General features: G+C 43.1%; 1 protein-coding gene across 1 annotated transcript in view; it reads left to right on the top strand.

Annotated features, from left to right (window-relative positions):
• Positions 1 to 3880, top strand: part of Abhd17c (abhydrolase domain containing 17C, depalmitoylase) — a 38979-nt gene extending 35099 nt beyond the window's left edge. The window contains exon 3 of the mRNA XM_034489031.2: positions 2434 to 3880. Within this exon, the coding sequence (XP_034344922.1) occupies positions 2434 to 2653 (220 nt within the window). The 3' untranslated portion in view covers positions 2654 to 3880. The remainder of the gene's footprint in view (positions 1 to 2433) is intronic.
• The last annotated feature ends 18482 nt before the right edge of the window (positions 3881 to 22362 follow it).

The raw sequence follows: 22362 nt of genomic DNA, 5'->3' as shown, positions 1-22362 counted from the left end.
CAAATGTGGCCTTATTTGTGCTGAATTGGTAATGAGAGGCAGTTTGTTTAAAGACATGTTTTGCATGTTTGTGGGAAGCAGTTTCAGGAGTTACCCTGGCAACAAAATGATGGGATTAACTTATATCTTAAAATGCAGCCATTAAAACTAGTTCCCTTGTAACTAATTGTACTTTATTAATTACTAACAGACCAACAACAAATGCTGTTTGTCTGATTCACCAGGCACTGAAGGCTGGCCCTCCAGTTAGCCTTCCCAACAGCTTTGAAAAGTTGATTTAGTTACTGTACTCTTTACAGATCAGGCCAAAAGCAGTGACATCACTGGCTTCATAAGGTTGGAGACAAAGGGGCCACTGCTCCCTAAATTATTGATGGAATAGATTTTAAGCCATTAATGGTTACACTGGCTTTCATCATTAATTGGATTTGGCAACATTTTTTATAGGGTGTTCCTTGCTGTCAAATGATAGAAAGTTGTCTTTCTCAAAGGCAAGACAGCTTTCACAGTTTCTTCCTGTGTTAAAAAGACAGAGATTGAGTCCTGGTCATGCTTCAGTGTTGGTGATTCTCTGCCTTTGCAAATAGGATCTGGACAGTGGCTTTCAACTTCAGGTACCCTCTGCAGACAGTAAGAGATTTCCATAAATAGCAGCATGGGGCACAGTCTCAGGCCTGTCAAAACTGTTGAGTAAATACATTTTTAAAATTGAGTATAATTGAAGACTTATAAAGGAAGGCACTTTAAAATTAAATCAGGGGAAGAATTAATTAAGAATTAATTCCTGGTCTGCAAAATTGCACATGGCCACAGAGGCTCTGATCTTCACAGGTCCTGTGGCTGCTGGGGTTTTACAGTCTTTCTGGGGTGCCTTTAAGCAGTTGGCAGCTTCATGAGTTCTTCATAAAGACTGTGTGACAGTCACTTGTAGACCTTTGGAATGTATTAGTCCTCTTTATTATCTCCCTGGCCTGGTGCCTGTTATTTTATATTCTCTCTGAGCTTCAGTTCCCTCCCTGATCAAACAGAGAAGGCAATTCCTCCTGGGTCCTTTTTTATAAGGATTAAATGAGACTTCATGTAGATTGTCCAAAGTGTTCTGCTGTGATGGATACTTTATCAGAAAGACTCCCACAAGTAGCACCCATTTGTGCCCTGCTACAATCCTGTGGAGGATCAACTATAAAAGAGAGTCAGCAGCAAGCATCTCGTGGGCAGAAGGGCAGATGGAGAAAGGGTTTTTTTCATGTCCTAAAGGACCATCACCCCATCAGAGCAATCACCCATTCACTCAGCCTGACACATGCTGATGGCCCTTTCGCTCTTCCCTGGGATGTGTTTTCAGAACCTAAAGCACAGTCTTTTTGAAGATCCGTGAGAATTCATTCTGTGAGAGTGAGTGGATTTGTGTTTATAAACAGTTGGAATCAAATCTAAGCATCGCGTTAAGCCTTTGATGGTGCTGGGGTTTATTTTGTTTTTTTGTTTTGTTTGTTGTTGTTTTTTAATCAAAGAGCTAGTCCTCTGCTTTTATGAAATGGGACTTGTTTAAAAATATGCTTTTTTAACAATTTTTTAAAATATGTGTGAGTGTTTTGCCTGCATGTATAGTACCACATGTGTGGTTGGTACCCAAAAAAGCTAGAAGAGGGCATCAGATCCCTTGGAACTGGAGTTACTGATGGTTGTGAGTCACCATGTGGGTGCTGGAAGTTTACCCTGGGTCCTCTACAAGACCAACAAGTGCTATAAGCCACCAAACCCATCTGTTCAGCCTGGATTTGCTTCTTAAGAGTTCTGAGAATTTGAGGAGTATCCAGTCCTGCTTTACAGAGTTATTCGTTCAGATGCAGCAAGTGCTTGCCTATTTATATTTTAAAGTCTTCTCAAAATAGGAATTAAAAAATATTAGTTACTGTTTTGCTAGTCTGATGGTTTTAGTTGATTTTAATACTACTTTTTAAAAAATCACTAAATAATATAGCATTCTCAATGGGATGTTGGAATAGGAAAGAGACATTTGTGGAAAACAAATGAAACCCAACTAGAGGCGGGAGGCTTTAGCTAATAGGAAATATTTAAGTTGGTTTCTTGGTTTTGACAAATATGTTAATGGCTGCTGTTAGCCTAATAGAAAATGAGTTAGGAGTTGTAGGCATTGATAATACCTTTCTTTGCCATAAATCCTAAATGATTCCAAATTTAAACAAATATGTTAAGGAAAAAATATTAGAAAAACAATGGGAAAGAAAGCTGAGCCATGATAGCATGTGAATGTGAGTTTATCGCCTGTGCCTGGGCATCACTCCCAGGTATGAGGGTGGCCCAGCTCTGATGTCCATCTAGGGTTGATGAGCTTGTGGGGCAGCACTTCTCTGAACTGTGAGTGTGACTAAAGGAGTCCTTTCCTCCCCTCCCACTTCTGTCTTGCAGCATTGACAAGATATCTAAAGTCACCTCTCCTGTGTTGGTCATTCACGGTACCGAGGATGAGGTCATCGATTTCTCCCATGGCTTGGCGATGTATGAGCGCTGTCCCCGTGCTGTGGAGCCCCTGTGGGTTGAGGGGGCAGGGCACAATGATATAGAGCTCTATGCACAGTACCTAGAACGACTAAAACAGTTCATATCTCACGAGCTTCCCAACTCCTGAAGACAGCGGCCAACCTTACCTCATTACTGTGAAGCGAGGATCCTTGTTTGCACACGCTTTGACTGGATTTAACAGTGATACCCAATAACCACAGAGAAGGGCCCAGCCTTTGTGTGTTCTTCTTAAAGAGCTAACACAGTCTGTCTTTTGTACCTAATCTCCATCTTCCATTAGGCTGAACAGCTGGATTCTCAGCTGCAAGACCTTGCAGCAGTGGGAATGAGAGCTGACCATGAGGACTGTTTCCCAGGGCTGTAGACTAAAGTGTGATCAAGTCTTGTCTCCCTCGCTGTCACCTCTGATTCCCCCACCGGTGCAGGATCACCGTCTCACCCATGTGCCGGTGTTTGACCTGCGGCGCTTTCAGCCTTGGTGCCGTGGGTGAGATTCATTTGTGAAGCTATGGTAGTGTAACTGGAAAACGTGAGAAATCCTCCATTAACTTGTGTTAACAGGCCAGTCTGTCCCACACACATGAGTTGAAGAATGATTTACTGGAACTATCACTAACAGCTTCATCAACTGTTATCATTTAAATACAACTGGAATATTCTTAAGCAACAGGAAACTGGGGTTTTTTTAAGTGTAAATTTATTACTAGCCAAGAGTTTTAATATTTTGATTGTCTGGTCTAATAGAGCCTGGCCGACTTTCCTTCTGTAAAGTCCTCCTTGTCGGCTTTCTTAAAGTCCTGTACATATTTGCAATTACATTGTGCACAGATTCTTAATGGATAGATTTCTTTTGTCAGGCTACAACAACAGACTGCAGATTCCTTGTTTGTATTGTAAATGATTGAATACATTTTGTTAATATGTTTTTATTCCTATGTTTTGCTATTAAAATTTTTATAACATTTCCAAGACAAAAATTCCAAGTTTCTGCTTTGAAGAATTTAGGTAATTAAATCACCCTAAGCTGATCTCTTAGTTTAGGAGTTATTTGGTTTTTGACACTGGAGTTGTGCTAGGTGAACATCAGAAATGAGATGGTTAAATCGCTACACTACTTGTATTGGTTGCGGGATTGGGTTTGGAGTCATTTGGTCTTTCGTTCTTTTCTCTCTCTCTCTCTTTTTTTTTTTTTTTTTTCAAATTTAAAAGCCTTAAATGTACTGTAAGCCTCAGATCGTTGTACAACTGGATTGCCGTTGGTTGCCAGTTTGTGTACTGTTGCCTGGATTCGGCACAGTGGTTGGTAATGGAATAAAGGACGCATGGATGAGAATTCGTGGGCTTCTGTGCTCCTTCCTTCGTCTCGCCATCACCTCGGCTCGAGAGGACCCTTGGGGGTATCACTGCTGTAAGAGGCCTGGGATAGTTCCATAAGAAGCTGAGACACAGAGCAGCAGTAAACATAGATGGTCCCTAAGTGTGACATGCAGTAGGACTGCTACAGATGTACAGAGCTGAGAGTACCCTCATGGCCAGCTGGGAGAAGACAGAGAACCCGTTCTCTGGGAAGGGTGAGTCATGGGAATGCCATAAGATCTTTTTGGCCTCTGATCACCTTTCCAGAGAAAGGACACCAGCTTTCAGCTCTTAGCTCAGCCTTTCCTGATCGTACTTTAAGAGGATACAGTGGTTGCCCAACATGGCACATGCTTTAGTTCCAGCACTTGGGGACGGTGAAGAATATGGGTGTGTGCATGCACAAGCAAACTGTGTTCTGGTCTTAAAATCAGTGCTGCCAGTGCAGGGGAAGTAACTTCCAGGATGTGCTTGCTGAGAAGTCCAGAGCACTAGATGGGGAAAATACCCCAGAGGCCTGTTTCAGAGAAGCTACTGTTGAGTTGTAAGCACTTGACTTCTCATCCTGTTGGTTGGGGGTGCTTGGGTCTTTAATACTCTTACCTCCCCTTGTTTCACCTACTACACAACTGAGTGAAGTTACCAGCCCATCATTTAAATTTCAGCAGTTGTTATTAACAAATGGAAAACGACACAGTGGGCAGATACAGACTGAGAGGCCTGTCTGTTTCTTTGTTACTGCTTCATATTCATTCAGTGCAGCTCACACTTTTCTCAGAACCAAGGGGTAGATGACGCAGGAGCAGCACTCTTCTGAGCATGGCTCGTGAAGGAATGGAATCCTTGGGGGGGGGGGGGGGTCCTGAGCCCCTGAGACTCAGTCACGATGACTGTAGGCTCCCTCCTCAGCTTGCTTCACCATTACTCAGACAGATGCCCACTGTATTTGCTCTAGTTGCAGAAGTTTCTCTGAGGGAGACTTAAATTGTCTTTATAGTTAACAAAAGAAATCAAGAGGCTATGAAAAATCTTTTCATAGACTGGAGATTGAGTGGGTTATTTCTAATAGATGAATTTGTGCTTTCCACTTAATGAAAACCCATCTTAAATTCAAAGATGGGCTTAGAAATCACATTCAGAGTAAGGCACTGTGACCAAGTTTTCTTTCCTTCTGATGATTATTATTCCTGAATTCAAGAAGTCAGTTACTTTTCTATTGCTATGGAGACACAGAATGACCAAGGGAAACTTTAAAAAGCATTTAATTGGGGCCTTACAGTTTCAGAAGGTTAGTCCATGACCATCATAGTGGGGAGCAAGACAGCAGGCAGGCATGGTGCTGTAGCCGAAGCTGAGAGCTTACATCTAATCAACAACCAAAAAGCAGAGAGTTAACTGGGCCAGTGTGGGCTTTTAAAACCTCAAATCCCACAGTGACATTCCTCCAGGGCCTTCTGCTAATCCTTCCCAAACATATCCACTAACTGAGGGCCAAGTAAACAGCTGAGCCTGTGGGCACTGTTCTCATCCAAACCTCCAGTTAGTGAGTGATACAGATTGAGATGAATGTGGTTTTCATCATAGGAAAAAACTCAAATCCTAATGTAGAGCACTGCTTTGTCATATTCCTTGTAAACTGGAGAGTTATGTGGTTATTGTCTCAGAAAAGCTATCTTCTGTCCAAATAAAATTTTTATAACAGTATAGGCTATGAGAATTGTTTGAAGCTTAGAAGGGCCGATGAATTGTCAAGATACCCCTTTGAGGTACAGTTCCCTGACTCTTAGCAGGGGGTGTGGAGTTCACAGACTTCTGAGCCTTCAGAGAAGGAACCACAGATGTGTGGTGGGTCAGAGAACAAAAGCCAGAAGCACCAGGTTCGACTTGAAAGCCTCTAGGCTACTGGCTAGTCTACACCTGAGGACAGTTTCAGAGACCTGGGAACAGCTTTTCTAGCCTGTAACAGGCTGGGGTGCAAAGGACTTCTCACAGCAAAGATACTCAATTGAAATGTAGCTTCCTGAAGAAAATGCACTGATAACAGTGAAAGAACTGGTAAAAATGGAAAACTGTCTCCGAGGCTCAAGCAGTTCACACAGTCTTACATTGTTAGGGGGAACAATGAATTCATGCAGAGACATACAGAGATCAGAGGAGCACTCCCATGCAGAAGCAAATGTGTGGAGTGAAACATTAGGCATTCTATCGAGGTGACACAGCATGATCAAGCTGCACTTATTTTGATTACACAAACAAAATGCAAATACTTGTTAATAAGCAAAATCTCAGAAACACAGACAGTAATGGTTTGGAGATCAAGCCCAGGATTTTGAGCATACTAGACAAATGTTCTACTACTGACCTACATCCCAGTCCAGCAATAACACTGGAAGTTAACTTCTGACTTGAAATCTTAGTAAAGTAAGTACAGAAGGATGATTTCTTCTTTTGACAAGAGTCTTATCCAGTAGACCAGGCTGGCCTTAAAATGGCAACCAATTTTTCCTACCTCGACTGGGACTCAGGTATGTACCACCATGGTTTTTTAATGAATTGAAAAAGAACCAACAACTTAGGTCTGTGGTTAGCATACATTGGTTATATTCAAGTTGTTTGCTTTGTAGTCAAGGATGAATGTTGCCATCAGTATTACAGTATAATGCCAGGAATTCTAACCACGGGTTAAGCCTGGGAATGGAAAGAGACTGCAACAAACTCAAGAGAGGCAATTGAACAAGGGTTCAATTGGGTTTCTATTACTTAGGGTTTCTATTACTGTGATAAAACTCCTTGGACAAAAGCAACTTGGAGAGGAAGGGGTTATTTGGTTTATATATCTTGAGTCACAGTGCACCGAGGAGAACCGAGGCAGAAACTTGAAGGCAGGAGCTGATGCAGAGGCCATGAAGAAGTGCTGCTTACTGGCTTGCTATCCATGGCTTGTGAATTTTTGAGAATTGGGAACAAGGTGGTGTTTTTTCATGGCTGCTGATTGAAAAAAAATTCTGTCTTCCTCTCCGAGTGTCTGGGACTTGACCTTTCCCCAAATTCCCCATTTCATTGACCTAAGACACAAGAGTCTTATTTAATGAATAATTTAGGACTTGAGCCTGCTCCCATTTCCTTTTCCTTTTTTTTTTCTTTCTTTCTTTCTTTCTTTCTTTCTTTTTTTTTTTTTTTTTTTTTTTGGTTTTTCGAGACAGGGTTTTTCTGTGTAGCCCTGGCTGTCCTGGAACTCACTCTGTAGACCAGGCTGGCCTCGAACTCAGAAATCTACCTGCCTCTGCCTCCCAAGTGCTGGGATTAAAGGCGTGCGCCTCCACTGCCCGGCGCCTGCTCCCATTTTCATTATGGGCCTAGTTACACTAGAGACAACCTGTAATTCTCCAGCATTCAGAGCTCTAGCCACCACCTAGGGAAGAGGAGGCCCAGAGCCTCCTGCTTATCTGTAACCCTGATGCCTGGTGACACTAAGCACACCTCATATGGAAAATAGTACAATCTTTTTTTTTTTTCTGTTATGTTCATGTTGTGATATGCCTGGCCATGCATGTCTGTATGTGTGTTTAAGAAATGTCCTTCACAGGCTCATGTTTGACTACTCTATTTCCAGTTGGTGACACTTACTTGGGAACTTGTGAAACCTTCAGGAGGTGGGGCCTAGATGAAGGACATAGATTCCTGGGCAATGATCCTTGTGGTGTATTTCCCCAGCCACTTCCTGACTCACTCTCTGCTTCCTAGTCAGCCATGAAGTGAACAGCTCTCCTCCACCATTTGCTCCCCGCACCTGCTGTCTTCCTCTGAGCACACACATCCAGATGGCCAAAGATCGATCTCTTTGAAGCCACTGAACAATATCTTGCCTCCCTGTCATGGTCTGTAGGCAAGATGCTTCGCAGGCTGCATTTGAACACATGCTTCTCAGCTGGTGACATTTTGTGGAGCTATGGAACCCTTTAAGAGGTAAGCTTCCAAGACTCCGCTCCCAGCCCAGGCTCCCTGCTTCCTGGCTGATGCCATTACCAAGCAACTGTCTCCAACACTGGCCGTCTGAGACCAAGCCACATTGGTTACCATCCTTTCCCTGCTCTGGTGGACAATATCCCCTAAACCATGAGATAAATCTCTCAGCTCTTAGGCTATTTTGGTCAAGTATTTTGTTTACAGCAACAAAAAGCTAACTAATGAAAATGGTGATAGTGAACACCTTTGTCTCATTCCTGATGTTAGAAGAAATGTTTTTCTTAATATTTCCCCATTCATTAGAATACTGGCTGTAAGTTTGTCATATCTAGCCTTTTCTATGTTCCGGTATGAATGAACCATCGAGTCCCAGGGTCTTTGGGGATTTCATTATGAGGAGTCATGGACTTTGTCGCAGGCTTTTTCTGTATCTTTCAAGACAGTCATGTGATTTTCATTGATTAAAAAGTAGCTCAAGGAAGGATGGGTTTCTTTTGGCTGAGGGCTGAGGCTTTAGCCTGTCATAGTGGGGAGAGTGTAGAAGCCCTGAGTGTGAGGCATCCATGTCTGGGAGAAGCAGAGAGAGAGAGAGGAGCTGGTGCCCAGCTTGCTTTTCCCTTTCTTCCCTATTTCATCCAGTCCAGGAGCACACACAACTAACTGTAGGACGATACTACCAACACTGAGGGTAAGTCTTCCCTCCATATTTAAACCTCCCTGGAAAGACCATCACAGACATGCCAGAGGTGAATTTCCATGCGACTCCAAATCCAGTCAAGTTGACAATAAAGAATGACCATCACGATATCAAACTACCTTTGTATCATTGGTCTTAGCCAGGGTCCACCATTTTGTACAGATCCTCCATTTTTCTTGACCTGTGATAATTCCTAAAACAGTAATACAGTAATTTGATTTTTAGAAGTAAATTAACTTTCTCTAGGCCAGTGGTTCTCAACCTGTGGATTGTGACCCCTTTTGGGAGTAGTATCAGAAGACCCTTTCACAGGAGTCACATATCAAATATCCTGTATGTCAGATTTCAATTCATAATAGTAACAAAATTACAGGTCTGAAGTAGCAACAAAATAATTTTATGGTTGAAAGTCACCATGGCATAAGGAACTGTATTAAAGGGTTGCAATATTAGGAATGTTGAGAACCACTGCTCTAGACTCTTGACTGTCCTGCCCTGTGGAGCCCAAATAATGGCCAGCTAGGCAAGATGCTTATTGATCACCTAACATTAACTCACTGGGTACCTCTAGCAATGCCAACTGCTGACCAGAAAAGGAAACTCTTCTACTTCCTTTCCCATAAGTGGAAGAGGGCTCTGACTCTTACAGGAAGCCCCTCTGTAGAATCACCCACTTAATGTGGACCTTCTTTGTCTCAAGTAGCTTGCTCACTTGTCTGTTTTTCTTTCTTTCTGACTTTTTACCCAGAATAAAAATGCTGTGTGACCTTTTTAAATGACCTTTTAAGTTTTTTTTTTTTTTTTCAGTTTGCAAGTATGTCTTAACAATGTTGGTATTTATAGTGTCTTAGTTAGGGTTTCCATTGTTGTGAAGAGACACCATGACTTAGGCAACTCTTACACAAGACAACATTTAACTGGGGTTGGCTTACAGGTTCAGAAGTTCAGTCTATTATCATCAAGGCAGGAAGCGTGCAGGCAGGCATGATACTGGAGGAACTGAAAATTCTACATCTTCTTCTGAAAGCAAATAAGAGAAGACTGGCTCCTACGTGGCTAGGAGAAGGGTCTCAAAGCCTACCCCCACAGTAACATACTTTCTTCAACAAGGCCACACCTCCTAACAGTGCCAATCCTTATGGGCCAAGCATATTCAAACCACCACATACAGTCATTGAGGAAACTGTCCTATGGTTCTCTCTCTGTCTCTCTCTGTCTCTCTCTGTCTCTCTCTGTCTGTCTCTCTCTCTCTCTCTGTCTCTCTCTCTCTCTATGTCTCTCTCTCTCTCTCTCTCTCTCTCTTTCTCTCTGTGTATGTGTGTGTCTATGTTCTTATCTGGTTTTGGTATCAAAGTCATACCACCTTCATAGCACAAATTTCAGACCATTCCTTCCACTGCTGTTTTATGGACCTGTTGGAGAAATGTTGGTATTGATCCTTTGTTGAAGATCTGTAGCATCCAAAGTGATTCTGCTCAGTTTTAGGTTGTCATTTTACTTATTTTATTTTTGTTTGGTCACTTTCTATTACTGCTTCAATCTCATTTCTCATTATTAATCTGTTTAGGTTGTTTGTATCTCTTGATTCAATTTTGATAAATTATTTGTGTCTAGAAACTTAGTTATTTCTTCAAATTTTTCAAATTTATTCAGTGTATGCTTTCAGAATATTCCCCAGTGAATGTTTGAATTTCAGTGCTATGATAGCTCTTATTCCTCTCATTAAATTTTATTAATTTAGGTCTCTTTCTCTCTCTCTCTCTCTCTCTCTCTCTCTCTCTCTCTCTCTCTCTCTTTCACCAAGGGCTTACCAATCTTGTTACTCTTTTCAGGTAATGAATTCATTTTTTACTAGTCCTTACATTAATATTTTAGTCACATTTCCTTAATTTCAGCTATGATTTAAGTTTATCCATGTGTATCAGTTAGTGTTCTATTACTGTAACAACATCTCAGAAAAGCCACCACAAAGGAGGAAGAGTTTTGATTTAGTTACAATTTAGTTTTGATTTAGCTTTGGAGATTACAGTCCACATTTGTTGGCTCATGCTTTTTGTTTATGTGGTGTGGAAGAACATTACAGAAGTATGTGACAAGTCAGGATGCTCATCTTATGGTGGCCAGTGAACAAAGAAAACAACGAAGAATACAGTGGAGTCCCATAATTCCCTTAGACGTCACCCTCTAGTGGCCTAATCTCACACTATATACCACCTCTTAAAGGTCTTGAATATGTCCTGGTAGCATCAAGGTGAGGACCAAGTCATTAGCGTGAATAGAACTTGAGATGAGATGAACAAGAGCTATTATAGCAGATACTACTGAAATGCAGAGAATCATTGGGGACTATTCTGAAAGCATATATTGAATAAATTTGAAAATTTAGAAGAAATGGCCAACTTTCTAGACATAGCACATGGACTTTGGGGATACATTCCAGATCTAGACTGCAGCCCCTGTTAATTCATGTGGTTGTAGCATATGAGTATTTGTTGCTATTCTGTGAGTATATTCTATGAGTATATTATGCCATGGATGGACAGTGGGCATTCTGTTTAAATTTCAAGTTTTTCTTATATTTTTGGTTGTAAGCCTAGCCTTTAATGGCTGAGCCATCTCTACAGTCCCAGATTTTCTTCTTACTAAGCATGATTTTGCACATCTCATGATTTAAGAGACTACTTTCTGATGGTCCTTAATCTTACTAATGTGTTGAAATTCCCAAGCTGCATTTAACTATGTTGGTGCCTGAATCCTCACCCTCACAGATGCTGGTTTGGTTGCTGTCTTAGTTAGCGTTTACTGCTGTGGACAGACACCACGACTAAGGAAACTCTTATAAGGACAACATTTAATCCCAATTATAAGAGTTTCTCTCTTACAGACTGGCTTACAGGTTCAGAGGTTCAGTTCATTATCATCATGGTGGGAACATGGATGGCAGTGTCTACACAGGCCTGGTGCAGGAGGAGCTGAGAGTTCTACATCTTCATCTGAAGGCTGCTAGCAGATACTGACTTCCAGGCAGCTAGGACAGGGGTATTACAGCCCACGCCCATAGTAATACACCTACTCCAACAGGGAGGGCCACACTTCCTAATAGTGCCACTCCCTGGGCAGAACATATACAAACTATCTCAGTTGCTCTGGGCATCTGGACTTTTAAGCAAAATACCTCCAGATTCCCAAACAGACATGTAAAAATAAAAAAGCTACCCTAGAAAGGGCTTCCTGGTCTTTGTGTGCACTCTCATTCTGCACACTCTGACTCAGCACATCCATGATTGTTTGAGATTACACATTTCATAGAATCTCCCAGATGATATTGGTCCACTGCCCAGGGTGGAGTACAGCTGGGTCTTAGTGATGTGTCTTCAGCTCCACTGGAGCCATGCCAACTCATTTTTGATTGGTTCGTTTTTTTGTTTTTGTTTTTGTTTTTCGAGACAGGGTTTCTCTGTGTAGACCTGGCTGTCCTGGAACTCACTCTGTAGACCAGGCTGGCCTCGAACTCAGAAATCCACCTGTCTCTGCCTCCCAAGTGCTGGGATTAAAGGCGTGTGCCACCACCGCCCGGCGCCAACTCATTTTTGAAAGCCAAGGTGCAATGTCTCCTCTTCCCCACATTGGATTAGAGTTCTAGACTTCCACATTTGTTGTATCTGACCTGGTGTATTTTGTCTAAATGTGAAATATTATGTCCCTGATCACTCAAGAGATAAGAAGATTTTAAAACCACACGTGACATTTGAAAGTTTTCTATTGAAAAGTATCCTTTGGGCTCAGGACCCCAAAGACCAAGTTGTCAGAGCAAGTTCTCAGAACAAAGGAAGTGTATTTGCCCCAGAGGGACAGATGGCAGGGATCAAGGACAAAGACAGGAAACAGAGGATGACAGAGAAGGAGAAGGGAACAAGAGAAAGGGGTAAGGGGGATTTGTCCTATAGTGGGACAAAGGACTGCCTCTGGATAGAGAGGAGACAGATGTGGCCCATAGGAGAATGGCAGTTTATAAGAGTATATGAGGAAACCCTGTGTTAGGATGAGGTCTTTAATTTTAACTGGGCATGTTAACTAGGTGAGCCAAAGGGGGCTTTTGATTGCCAGACTTTAATACTTAGAGAGCTGGACCTTGGTAGTCAGCCTCAGGAGGAGGAAATGGCCAAATAAGGGAATAGGAACTTTGAGGGCTAGCTTCAGGAATGTAATCTTAGGTTTTTAGCAAGGCAGAGGGAATCGGGGAGAAGAGCAAGGCCTGCCAGAGCCATGTTTGCCACACTCAACCTGGCCAGAATCCCTTCATATACGGTGAAAATGTCTGTCTGTGGCCCTTGCCTGGTCACCTGGCAGATTCTGTACTTTCTTTTCTCATAGTAATTCCTCATGAATTCTAGCTACAACTCCTTTATGTAGTATATGTAAATATACTCACTCAGTTGTCCCTCAAAGGGCATGCTCTTTGTGAGCGCCATGCCTCAGAGGCGTCCCCACTGACACACTAGTCTCTGGTTAGGAAGGATTCTTGGGAGGTGCACTTAGACCCCTCCTGTTCCCCAGGTTCTCAAGCAGCTTCAGAAAATCTCAGGCAATGGAAAGATTGACGAGACTAGGTACCTACTCTCCACGCCACATGCTGTCACCTTAGAGGCGACTTCTGTCCCTCTCAGTATAATCTCAGGCTGTTTCCTAGAACCAAGACCACCTGACATATAACTAATGTATAAGAAATGTATAATATTGTCTTTTCAACATATTTTATTTTCTATGCAGGAGTGTTTTCACCTGCATGTTTGTCTACTTACCATGTGTATGCATGTATGCTACCTGCCAGAGGCAGAAGAGGACATCAGAGCCCCTGGAACTAGACTTATAGGTGCTTTGTGAATTGCTGTGTGGGCACTGGGAATCAAACCCAGATCCTATGGAAGAGCAACCAGTGTTCTTAAGCCTTCTCTCCCACTCCATATATAATCTTTTATTCAGATCTTAGAGTGATTGATATACCAGGTTCAGCACTTTTCCTCTCACTCAGGGAACACATTCTGGCACTCTTGTTCTGGGGCTTCAACTGTAAATAAGTTACACTTCTCTTGGGGCTTATTCTGATAGAAAAATGACAATAAACAATGGAAAAAAATCAAAATCCAAAGTTAAGTATGTTATGCACAGTTAACAGAACACCGAGAAGCATCGAAGGCATCACATCTTTAGCCTCTGAGGGATAGAGCAGTGGTTTGACATGCATGTGTGGAGTCTGTTATCTCAGTTACCATTTCAGCCCCCAACCTGGAGCCAGCTCTGTGTCACAGGGATGCTTTTTAACCTCTCTGTGGTGTTCTTCCTTTGGTAAGCAACTTAGGAGACCACTCTTCCATCCATCTAAAAGCTAAGAATGTCATCAAAGAGCGTCTGGGAGCAGTGGCAGAGATTTGCCCACTTTTCCATAACCCACCTCTTAGATGTTCCTGCCATGGCATTTGAAAAGTATCTTGATTATGGCTTTGTTTTATTTTGTAGCTATAAAACTATATTGCACTGTTTGAACATTAGAGCATGACATGGTAGCAGCCTGAGTCTCTGTTCTTGGGCCACAGTCAGCTGCATTTGGCTCAAGAATAATCTGCTTCGTATCTCCTTTGAGGTAAGGTAAATGTTCTGTTCTGCAACAAGATGGAACTTCTCCAGCAAACCACTGACCTAGGCAAGTCCTTGGAAGTACTTGGTCTGGGAATTCCCTAGTATGAAATGGACCACAATTCCAAGAGAGAAGATGGAGTGATAAAGCGGAGGAAAGGGAGAAGTTACTGCAGCATCCTAGAACCCACTTTTCTGACCACGGTATATAGATAGAGGAGTTATCACACTGTCACTGCCGGCGGCCTTGCCATCGTGGAGCCCGATAAGCTCTACAACACCTCACCTTGGGAACTCAGATCCAGCTGGGTCCTTGACAACCTGCAGAAGATAATTTTAGGTCACATCAGAGTGAAGCAAAGCCAGCAAATTTATTGATTATTAGAAAGGACAGCTGCACTTTAAAGGAGCCTGGGACTGGTGTTGAGAAGACCTATCTAAGAAGTGCTTTAGAAACCACAGGGCTTTTGCAGGTTTATTTTTAAAGGAGGTAACATATAATAAAGGTTGATGGAGAGAAAGAATCTGTTGATTTGTTTATTTCAGCACAAGAAGGCTTTAAACAAGTATTTTTTTTTTAATTGTATGAGAGTGGGTATGGAGGTCAGAGAACAACTTGCAGAAGTTAGTCGTCTCCTTCCACCATGCGGGACTCAAGGATTGAATTCAGATCACCAGTCTTGGCAACAGTCGTCATTTCCCGCTGAGCCATTTTTGCCATCCCACAGGAAGATTTTTTTGGTGCGTGTGTGTGTGTGTGTGTGTGTGTGATTGTGTATGTGTGTGAGAGAGAGAGAGGGAGAGAGAGAGAGAGAGAGAGAGAGAGAGAGACAGAGAGAGAGAGAGAGAGAGAGAGAACATAAGAGTAAGCTTCCTGGGCAGGCTTACATATGAAGAAGACTGTAACAAATATAAGGACATTGATACATCATTAGAAATTGAACTTTTTTTGCTGCACCTAGGTCGTGCAGAGATTAGCATGGATCAAGAGCTGCCATCACCCTTGTATGTGGTGGTGACTATGTAGTGTATTCTCCAGCCAGCAGGCTACATGAGCCAGATCTACACAGGTAGGTGAGGGACCCCTTTCCTGTCTCATGTCCTGTCCACCATTCTGTGTCATTCTAGCCATCACTCTGAAATGCAGACAAATGCTGTAGTAAACCGGGCTGTAATCTTACTTTAAGAAGTCGTTAGATCCACCAGTGTCTTACCATCCATGTGAATACTGTCACTGTCCCAGTAGAGATACTCAGACTGAGTTCTGGACCAGCAGCAGCAGCCGCTGCTTCACTGGAACTTGGGAATCCGGAAGGCAGATTTTTGGCCCCACTCCAGGTCCACTCCACTGACTGAGTCAGGGCTGGGCTGAGTGTGTGCCTGAAGGATGGACTGTTTCCCAGTGATTTCATCTCATCCACCGTGAACCTGAGAATCACTAAACCAGATTATTTTCTATCTAATTACAAAAGGAATTCTCCGGAGCGTTGATGGTTCTTGAAAATCTCTGGCGACTATTCCTAAAAAGAAAGATATACTGTTCTCTGGACATAGAAAGAAGAACAAGAAGAACTGGTTTCATTTATTAATTTAAATTATTTACTCTGGCGATTTTATATGTGTAAATATACATTCTGGTTACACTTATCACTTCACCCTCTTATCGCCTTCCCCCAGTCAAGCCCTCTGTGTCTTTTTGCTCTGTTTGCATTTTGTGACATCTGGGTTTAACCAGGACCTCCCTTACTGGCATGGGTGTAGAGCTATCCTCTGGAGAGCACATAACTCAACAGCGGTTACACCACCGGTGACAAGGACTGACTCTTCTCATTCCAGAAGCCATCAACTGCCAAGAGCTCTCTGGAATGGAGCTTGGCCCCATGAGCCTCTCTCCTACTCGTGACTGAATATTGACAGATGAGGCTTTGTGCAGAACCAGTGCAGGTAACGCACATGAGTGCAATGGCCACCCCGAGCTCAGAATATAGGGCTTCAGGGCCTTCCTCAACACGATCTGGCCCTTGTGTTAATTCTTCCCCCTCTTCGGTGATGTTCCCTGAGCCTTGGCAGGGGTAATATGAATGTTCCATTGAGACTGAGCACTCAGAGTGCTTATTCTCAGCACCCGTGAGTCTGTGCACTATGCACCATCCTCAGCTGATGGTTTAGAGCTGGTGTTTAGAACCATTTAAACAAATGATAACAAATACTGCTGTGGATTTGGGGAGGGTGAATCCTTAAATACTGTATATGGGGGTGTAAATTGGTGCAGGCATTATGAAAATGAGTGTGAGAGAGATGGCTCAGAGGTTAAGAACACTTACTGCTCTCGCAGAGAATTCAGGTTTACTTCTCAGAACCAACATGGTGCCTCACAACCTCCTATAACTCCAGTTCCAGTGTCTCAGTGACTGGGAACCTCAGCAGAGGCTCCTGGAAACCAGCCTATGAGTAGCATCACCCCTGTCTATGTTTTCTACAGGTCTGTTATTCCCGAGAACCCTCTCTGCTAAGAGATTACCAAGTCTGCATCTGAGCCTAGTAATTTCCTGCTGTCCTTAAACCCTTCCCTTGCTTAGCTCCAGATGTACAGAACTGGCAACTGGCATCGTAATCATGCAAAAAGCTGGGTTTAGTCCACTTGGGACATCTTGAAACTCCCAACTCCAGGAACTTGAAACTCCAGGGATTGACAAGTGTTATAAATACAGCAAGTGGGTCATGCAGGTGAGAAACTGAAGGTGGTCTCATACACCAGTACACCACGCCTAGGTCTGACCGCAGCCCTAAGGGCTATAGGATATCAATCTAAATCCACTGTTTACATACATTATATTTACTTTAGGACAGCCAAGGGAAAAGAAATTACCTAAGATTTATGGGTAGACAATTTAAGCAAAACTTGTTCTCTTGGGAGTGTGTGTGTGTGTGTGTGTGTGTGTGTGCAACTATGTGTGGAGGCCAGAAGCTGATGTCCAGTTTCTTCTTCAGTTGCCTCTCTATCTGTTTTGTTTGAGGCAGGGCCTTTTTCACTGAACCTGGAGGCTCACTGATTAGCTTGACCACCTGGCCATAAGTCCAAGGGTTCCTCCTGCTTCTACCTCCTTTCCTGCACTGGGGTTGCAGGCATGCACTGCTGTGGCCAGCTTTTTATGTGACTGCTGTGGATATACACTCAGGTCCTGATGCTTGCCTGGCAAGTACTTTACCAACGTAGCCATTTTTCTAGACCCTCTAGAGCACACTTTCTTTGCTTTCAAAGAGGAAACTAGGGCTTTACAGTACCTGAAGTCCAAATATGATGCTGTGCCAACGGTGAAATCGTGAGGGTGCATGAGCCACCTCAGGCTATCTCCACGTCCACTTCTTTCTGCAAGAATGACAAGGATTTTGCTTATGCTTTATGTTTCATATTAAGGCTTCTCTTTGGGAGGATTGTATGAATCCTTGTAGAGAAATGTTGTTGTTTGATGTAGCATTTACTTGGGTTATCATTGTGCTAATCTGTGGTCAGAGATTAGGTAAAATGGATCACTATTCCAGACTTACAGCTGGAGAAGAAGAGATGGACAAGGCACACATGCACTCATGCATACATACACTCATGCACACATACACTCATGCACACATGCACACATGCACACATGCACACATGCACCTCTGGGATTCTATAAGGAACTTCTGTAGGCAGCATATAAAAACGGGGTGGGGTGGGGTGGGGAGGATGAAGGGGACGTGAGAAGAGAAAGGACTCCCTCACCCCTGGAGTCTGGCTGGGACTTCTTCCCAACTGATAGTCAAGAATTTCAGCACAAATGATAAAATGTGCTTTGAAGAATACCTATACAGAGACAACATCCCCTCTCTTTAGAGATATTTTCAAATAAGAATGGTAAAATTGTAATGCACCATGCTTCAGGTCTACATACAAACGGATTCCATTCCCAGCATGAAACCAGTGGTTTTCCAGGAATTTTGCAGACAAGACTATACATTTTTATTTACAGTTAAAACATCTCATCTTCTCCTGTAACCCCTGTGACCCAAGGGTTTTTATCTTATCAGCTGTAAGCTCATCCAACGCACCGCAGCTGCCTCCCTGGGACGTCCTTTAAAACTCCTTAGCAATGCTTTGAGGTGGGACTTCAGAAGCCACAAAAATTCAGGACAGAGGAGATCAGAATATTTCTCTAAATAACAGTGACATTTGAGGTAGGTATTGAGAGTGGCTTCATGCTTGCCAGACGACAAATGAGACAAGGAATTGTGTGTGTGTGTGTGTGTGTGTGTGTGTGTGTGTGTGTGTGTGTGTTTTCCTCACCTTCCAACTCCCCCAGATTACCAATTGTATCAAGCAAGAAATCAGGCCAGGAACGTGGCTCATTAGATAAAAGAGCTTGCCTTCAAGCCTGATGATCTGAGTTCAATCCCCATGACCCCAATTGTGGAAAGAGAGACTCCTAAAAGTTGTCATCTGTTCTCCACATATGTATCATGACACATACACACATGCACACATACCTTAAAACATAAATGTATAAAATTTTGAAAAAGAAATAGTAGTAGCACAACTTTATGAATCTACTAAATACTGCTGAACACACACACACACACACACACACACACGGCGGGGGGCAAATCATGTTATTAGCTTCTTATGCACCGTCTAGGTCCTTTATATACAGAAATAAATGGGGATTTGTAAATGTACATTTCTTTCCAAGTCTGCAAATCTGGTAGTATTCATAGCCATATATTTTAATTTTTCATTTTATTTAAAGTCACTAGAATTCTTATTACGGGGCTAGAGAGATGGCTCAGTGGTTAAGACTATCTACTGCTTTTCCAGGGGACTAGAGTTTAGGTCCCCACACCCATGTGTCAGGCAGCTCACAACTCCCTATGACTCTGGTTCCAAGGAATCTGTTATTCTCTTCAGGACTGTGGGTGCCTGTGTTCATATGCATAGACACACAGACATAGACACATATGATATAATTGGAAATAATAGAAGTAAATCTAATAAAATATTTTTTCTCTCTCCTTTTGTTCTCTTCCCATCTCTCTGTGTGCCTCTGTCTCTCTGTGTTCTCTCTCTCTCTCTCTCTCTCTCTCTCTCTCTCTCTGTTTCTCTCTCTCTCTCTCTCTCTCTCTGTTTCTTAGATGTAGTTTTACTCTGCCACCTGGGCTGGTCTTGAGTTTGCAGTTCTCCTGCCTTGGTTGAGTAGCAGAGATAACAGGAATGCACCTCTGTGCTTTTCTTTTTCTGTCTTCAGACAGATACACAATACTCTATCCTGTGGATTAACAACTCCAGTCATATTGTAAACATTAAGCCATTTGCTTTGCTACAATTATTAGAAATAGAGCTGCAGGAGTTGGGGGCATGGCTCAGTCAAACACTTACTTGTCATGCAGGCATGGGGACTTGGGTTCAAATCTTCAAAAGACACTTAAAGCTAGTGTAGTACAGTAAACGTCTGTAACCCCAAAACTCTCAGTGAGACTGGTAGGGGCAGGAGATTCCTTAGGAACCCATGAGCCAGGAAAGCCTGATGTGTGCAAGAATGGGGAGACCATGTCTGGAACAAAATAAAAGGCAAGGGCTGAACCCAGAGGGTGTCCTCTGACCCTCCACACCCACACCGACATGCACTCACACTCACACAGACCAATATGTGCATGTATAAACACACACACACACACACACACACACACAGTGTAAATCTGGTGCTAGTCATTTTCACATCACATCTGCAGGGCAGATTCCTGAAGGTGGAATTACTAAGTGAAATGCTATGTACATTTCAAAAGCCTTGTCAAACTGTCCTTGCGTATTGCACGGACACAGACTCACGTCAGCAAGGAATGTGAGGATCTGTTCTCCATCCTCACTGCCTAGCATCGGCAAAGGTACTATCGGATTTTTGATTTTTGCTAACCAGATTAGTTTGCATTTCTTTATTAATGGACAAAGTGGAGCATCCTTTCAAGTGTTTGGGCATTCTCTTTTTAAAGACATTTAAACAGATGCACGCGCACGCTGCAGCATGTATTGGAAGTCAGAGGATGACTTGAGGGAGTTGGCTTTCTCCTTCAACCACACGGATTTTGGGAATGAAGCTCAAGTTGTTAGGCAGATACCTTTACCTGCTGACATCTCTACTGCATTCACAGTGTCTGTCTGTCTGTCTATCTTTCTTTTCTTTTGTTTGTTTTGTTTTTCAAGATAGGGTTTTCCTGTGTAGTACTGGGTGTCCTGGAACTCACCTTGTAGAAGAACAAGCTGGCCTCGAACTCCCAGAGATCCGCCTGCTTCTGCTTTCCATGTGCTGAGATTAAAGGCATGCCCCGCCACTGCCCAGCTCACATTGTCTAAGAAACTTTTATTCGTATGCTCATTCATTCATAACCAGAGTCATGCTTGGACTCTGGGCTGGAGGATGTAGAGTTACTGCAGGTAGACAAGTGCCCAGGACACCCACTGTGGTAGGGAAGAGTTTTGAGCTATGGAGCCATTTGTTCTGCATCTCTCCGTGGGCAAATGTTTGGCTGTATACTGACACTAACAGAGATGGGTTTGATTAGAAGAGATTTCCCCCCTTTGTGTTTCAATTCACTTTCAAGCTTCGGTTTTGCTTATTTTGGACAAGCCCTCAAATAGTCAAACCTGGCCTTAAACTATCTGTCTTATGTTTCTATTGCTGTTTATAAAGATCATGACCAAAAGCAGCTTGGGGAGGGAAGGATTTATTTGGCTTCCTGATCACAGTCACCATGAATGGAAGTCAGGACAGGAACTCAAGGCAGCCACCTAGAAGCCAGAATTGAAGCAGAAACCATGGAGGAACACTGCTAACTGGCTAGTTCCCCTTGACTTGTTCAGTTTCCTTTTCTGTACGTGCCAGGACCACTTGCCCAGGATGATATCATCTACAGTTGGCTGAGCCCTCCATGTCAATCATTAATCAAGAAAATGCTCTACAGACTTGCCTACAAGCCAGTATGATAGGTGTCTTCTCGATTCAGGTTCTCTCGGCTGACCAAACTCATGTCTACAACTGACCAACACCCATTTCTATGGAGCTGAGAAGGGCCTTGGGCTCCAGAGCCTCTTTCTTCTACCTACTAATCTGGATTACAGATGTGAGCTACTGTGCCCAGCTTTAAAAAACGTTGTATATGGTAACTGTCTACATTGTAAACTTGTTGGTACACTATACCAGAAGCTAGGTGATACCCTTCCCACTGAGTTCATTTTCTGAAAAAAAAAATTTTTTTTTTCTTGAAAATAGGGAACACATAGAATTTTTTTCAATTAGGAAAAAATATACACATCAGCTTACATGTATTTTATATATACTTCTTTCTCTGTGGTGATGACCAACCAACTCGAAGGACAAAGGTAGAAATCGCCGTAACAGTTCCTGAGAGGTTGACCAGGGTCCTAGGACTTCCTGTCCCAAGTTCTTGCCAGATGTGCACTCTTCAGAAACACAGGTGACTTTTCATTTCTCCCTATGGGGCATGTTCCTTAGCCTCCAACAAAACAGGAACTTGAAGTTGCTAGAAACCTAGCTTCAGGATGCAGATCTTCGGATTTTCTTTTCCTGACATCAGCTTCAGGCTCCGTGTTCAAGGGTGACCCCTGTTGGTGGGATTTTGATTTGCTTGTTTTTTCCTACTTGAGCGTTTCAGGCTCTGGGGATATATACTCGAGGCTCACTGTTTTGCTTGTCTAGTAGAACGCTCAAGGTCTAGAGTCAACTCGGGCAGCCTCAGCCTGCTTCTTGTTTCTAACGGTTTTCTTAGTACCTAGAGGGGAAGTCAGGGAAATCCCAGGAAGTCAGGCTTACAGAACAGAGCCACCGATGTGGACAGCCCTTCAAACTTTGCACAGGCATGTAGGGACGGTGGTAGCTTTGGTGGTCAATAGTTGAAGTGAGGTGACCTTTGTTTTAAGGGATGGATGTGGAGTATGGCTGGCTGGTCAGGCTCAGGCAGTTTGTGGAGCAGGGACAGACAGGTTATCACATCCCACTGGGATGAGGTCTAAGGGATGAATATCTCAGGAAGGTGGTGGGAATTCAGTGCAGAGTGTGGAGGCTGGGTGTGACTCCGTACCCTCCAGCCAAGAGCACCACTCTTCCCTCTGGGGATCC

The sequence above is a fragment of the Arvicanthis niloticus genome, chromosome 1 (genome assembly GCF_011762505.2).
Source record: "Arvicanthis niloticus isolate mArvNil1 chromosome 1, mArvNil1.pat.X, whole genome shotgun sequence".
Classification (NCBI taxonomy): domain Eukaryota; kingdom Metazoa; phylum Chordata; class Mammalia; order Rodentia; family Muridae; genus Arvicanthis; species Arvicanthis niloticus.
This window is presented reverse-complemented; position numbering and strand designations above follow the sequence as displayed.